The sequence below is a fragment of the Austrofundulus limnaeus genome, unplaced genomic scaffold (genome assembly GCF_001266775.1).
Source record: "Austrofundulus limnaeus strain Quisiro unplaced genomic scaffold, Austrofundulus_limnaeus-1.0 Scaffold5, whole genome shotgun sequence".
In the NCBI taxonomy this organism is placed as follows: domain Eukaryota; kingdom Metazoa; phylum Chordata; class Actinopteri; order Cyprinodontiformes; family Rivulidae; genus Austrofundulus; species Austrofundulus limnaeus.
Genome location: NW_013952407.1, coordinates 5,728,050 through 5,732,552, shown reverse-complemented (window position 1 = coordinate 5,732,552; position 4,503 = coordinate 5,728,050). Strand labels below are relative to the sequence as shown.

General features: G+C 43.2%; 1 protein-coding gene across 2 annotated transcripts in view; it reads right to left on the bottom strand.

Annotated features, from left to right (window-relative positions):
* cdc42ep1a (CDC42 effector protein (Rho GTPase binding) 1a) overlaps positions 1–4,503 on the bottom strand; it is a 25,586-nt gene that overhangs the window by 10,873 nt on the left and 10,210 nt on the right. For both annotated transcript variants that reach the window (XM_014028357.1, XM_014028363.1), the window contains one exon: positions 2,509–3,413. In XM_014028357.1, coding sequence (XP_013883811.1) covers positions 2,509–2,980 — 472 coding nt within the window. In that variant the 5' untranslated portion in view covers positions 2,981–3,413. The remainder of the gene's footprint in view (positions 1–2,508; positions 3,414–4,503) is intronic.

Genomic DNA, 4,503 nt, shown 5'->3' with positions numbered 1-4,503 from the left:
GTGAACACCAGGGAGGGCTTAGCCCTACTAGCCCACTTATACCAGCCGTCACTGATGGTTGGCATATTAAAAACACGTCACAGAAGCTTGAGTCCGAGTCCTAACGGACCTGATCCGACTCAACCTGATCATCAAGCATGTATATTCAGTGCGACCCAACCCAAATTTCRGGTTGGGCTTGAACTATAAATCTAAATTCTAGCCTGAAGGCAGCCAAACATGTATGAAGTTCTTTGGACTGTGGGAGGAAGCCCACACAAACACAAAAACAACATACAAACTCCACAAAGAAAGACCCCAGGTCAGAAGGGATTGAACCCAGGACCTTCTGGCTGGGAGGTTACAGTACCGACTACTGAGCTGAAAAGGAAACTGCTAATAGACTGATGGACTGATGAAGGAAGAACATACAACTTGCCCCACACAACATAATGCAACCCTTCAAGCARATAAAAAGTAAAAAATGAAGTTTACAATTACTGAACCCAGTCAAGGTGGAACTACATGAGTCTTGAGTGTGGCGTTAACACGGGTCACTGAATCAGTTTCTGTCAGAACRGTCTGGATCTCTGGGTGTCATCAGTTCACTGCTCATTATGAGCCCAGCTGATTCATCTGGGACTAACGTCTCCTCAGATTACAGAGCAGACCTTCTGTCCAACTGTCAGCGCTGAGCTGCAGACAGTTGTTTTCTTCTGTAGTTGTCATTTAACACAGCTTAACTCATTTGACCTTTGTCCTCGTCTTTCATTTTGTTCYGGATCTCTGCTGTTTCATTTGAGCYAAAACGTCTGTAGCTGAGCTTTGGGACCATTTAGGGATTTAGCGATGTTCTTCACTTAATCCTAAAATAACTGGGCAGAACGAGATGACAGTGTGGGGAGGAATCTACAGATTCTTACTGTTGTGTTGTTTTTTCTCTTCAGATTTATGAAAATAAAACCTACTTAATTAATACCCTGGCATTCCTTAAAGGGGCAACATCATGTAAAATCAACTTTTTTTAGTTTTATATCATGTTATAATGTTATACTCTCATAAAAACATGTCTAAAGCCTTGTTCTGACTCATTCATGCATGTTTGAGAAATCCTGCAGCGTTTTTAGGAAGCCATGCTGAGTTGCAAAACGACAGGTGGGGACCAGAAACACCTTTTGGTAACAGAAACGCCCCTGAGACGTGTCTTTAAGCCAAARTTCCTCATGACAGAGCGCACCCCACCCCCTCCCCACACACCCCGCCCATGACTCCTGCAGGCTCTTGGAGTAACCCTTGGCTGCAGACCGTGGCATSGGGCAGATAACAGGTGGGGTCGGACGTCTGACCCCGCCCTCAACTCTAAAATTAACCAACCCCAGATGCTAAATACTAAAATTAACCACGCCCAATGTTTTAAGCCTCCTATCAAACTTCCCTACAAGCCATGACCACACCCACTGGACGCCCGACCCCGTCTAGTATCCTAATCCAGTCTGCAGTCAGGGATACTTGGGCTCTTGGGTGAAAGTGAAAGTGAAACTTAACTGTCTGCTGAGCTCTCGACATTAGTTCTCATTCAGTGAAGCTCTTTTCAGATTAAAAATACCTTTGAGGAAATGTATTTTCAGATGCCAAGTAAACTGCATCATGGCGCACGCGCAACCCCCCCCATCCACCCCCACGCACGCACGCATGAGCCCCAGAGTGCGACCCCCCCCCCCACCAAATGGGATGGAACAGAAGCAGAAGGCGGTTCTTAAAGAGACAGAGGCCAATTTCAAGGCGTTTAGAAGAGGAAGTGACGAGAAGATAAGTTTATTTTCTATTTTAACATAAAAAAGCATTTTAATAACAGCTAAAGGTGACACAGATACTTTATCGTGGTATAGTATTTAAATATATGCCTGAGAAACAGATAAMATTGGCCCTTTAAAGGTTTTACCTGCTGCTTTTCATGTCAAGGTTTAAACCTAAGATGAACTTATGGTTAAAAAGAACAAGAGTTAATGCCAAAGGTTTYAGCAAAGATCCTGAACTCAATGTATGTGTTGGGAATAACTCAGCTAGCAGCACACCAAATCTTTATCTGTAGAACTGATTGAGTTAGAGACATTTTTGTGATGCCTAAGTTTGATTAGCTGTGGAGGCCACCTTCAACTGTACCTCAGTTATAGTTAGGTTCATTAAAATCAYTCCAGTTGTTCATGAGATATTTTGATAACAGACAGCTGATGACGATAGTTTTAAGATCTTGGACAAGTGACACTCAGACTATGCTGGGCAGAATGAGATGACAGTAATAATTGTAATTGTTGCTCTGCTACAATTACACCAAGTTTTAAAACATTATTTGTAGAAATGCCAACATTATGGTCAATTATTGTGTTTTCTAGAATGAGTAGACTGTGGCAGCCATCTTGGATTAAAAATTATTTTTGTCCACCTTCTCTTTTCGGTGGTGGACAATAACAATCATTTGATTCCTGAAGATAACTGGCGTCTTTAAGAGAAAGATATCTTCCTGCTCACCGTAAGAGCTCTTCCTCTCCTCTGGTGTGTTCTGGGAACTGGCAAAAAGCATTTTGGTGGTGGGACTTCCATTGGACATGTCCATGTCCAGCCTGGGGAGGGAGATGGCGTTCTTAATGATGGGAGAAATGGCCGGAGGCGGCGGGGACAGCTCCTTCGATCCCTCTCTGGGGCGGTTGTCGGAGCCCCTCCTGATTTGCCTGAGCGTTCTGGAAAAGAACGCCCCGATCTTGTTGTCCGGGGAAGACACCAAATCCGTCTCCCCGTTACTCCCAGCAGATGTCCCGCCGTGATTGCTCAGGAAGGAGGTGTCCCCGAACACGTCTCCACCACGGCCCACGTGCATGGTGTGCCGGAAGTCGCCGAGCGGGGGGCTGATCATGTCCACCGTGAGGTCGCTTTTGTGACGGCGCTTGCTGTGGGAGTGCGAGACCAGACCTTTGAGGCCTGACAGCTTTTCTTGAAGATTCATGATCCCAAAGAGTCAAACGGTAAAGATTGATTTTAAAACCTCTCAAGTCAGTCACTGGATTCCCGTTTCCAAATCCAAAAATCTCAGGAGCAAAACTTGGATCTGGAAACAAAACAAAACAAAAAAACTTGCAAAGGCTACTCCGAGATCCTGAGACTGTGTGATTTCTGTTGATAAAAAAAGCTCAGAGACAGCAGTGCCAAACAGTTCAGTGGAATATAATCACTGCTCTTTGTAGTGTTGCTCTGCAAAGTGGGCCAAAGGAAACAGGCAGAAGTTGAGGGGAATACTGTGCAGTCGTGTTCCTGGATGTAGCCGGTCCTGCAGGAGCGCGGTCGAAGTGCCTGGCTTGCTTGAGGCTTTGGCTTCGTCCACTTCAGCTTCAGAAATAGGTTCTGCTGCAGAGGGTTCTGTGGTCACACTCTGGAGCCATCTGTGGAGGAAAAACAGAGGGAGAAAATTAACTTTAAGTCGTAGACAAGTTAGCACTACATTTTGAGGTATATTGAGGGAAACGTGCAACACTTTCAGTGAGGCGGCAACGCTCTCCACCTTGGGATATGGTTGTAAATTACTGCACAAATCTGTCCTGCAAATTTTCAGAGTCCTGCATTCCAAGTGTCCACCGGTCTGGAAACAACTAAGTTTAGACCACAGTCCCTCCTCTAACGGACCGAAATCTGCTTCTATTCCATGAAAGGGACGGACTTGCAGAGACTTCCTGCATCTCTTTTCCCTGTTGTTTCTTACATTCAGGTTGCTTGAAGTGTATCAAACATTTCACTAAGAAAAGACATTTAAATTGGAGCAGAGGCAAAGAATGCTCAGTGAGATAAGAAGAGATGATAAACATTTCCTGAAAAGACAATTACTGCAGCAATTACAAGACAGCTTGTTGCCATGTGAAACCCCAAAAAGTACAAGGTAGCGAAAAAAAGTTGTTGACTTCATAAATTCAGAGATCGATAATAATGATTTTAAAGGAAGGTAACAATATCTTTCACCTCAAGTGTTACAGGATCAAAATAAAAATATCTTTAATGTATTAACAAGTACCTTGTTGATACACTTTATTAAGTGCCTATATCTTCAACTGTGTACTGTTTACATGCTGAAGRCACAGATTGTTAACATCTTCTGAGTGTTGTGTGGTTAGTTCAAAAAAAGTAATGGGATTATTTTATGTAATCAAACTCCAAAACAATAACTCACCACACTACCACTGCCATGTTAAAATGACCAAAATTCTGTAATATTTCTAGCTGGATTTGTATATAACTGCACTATAAGTAATTAAGAACTTACATGTCTGCTTGGCATGAGTGATCAAAGGATCCAAATACATACAGACAAGTAAGTATTTGTACTTCAACTAAAWACTTAGTCTTATATAATCTGAAAATATTTAGGTCCTTAACAATGAGCACCTCAGTATTTACGCTATATTGTCTTATATGTATTAGCTCGGCGCTAGCGTGACAAACAAGCTAAACTGAGGTCCTCCACCCATATTTTCAGTTCCA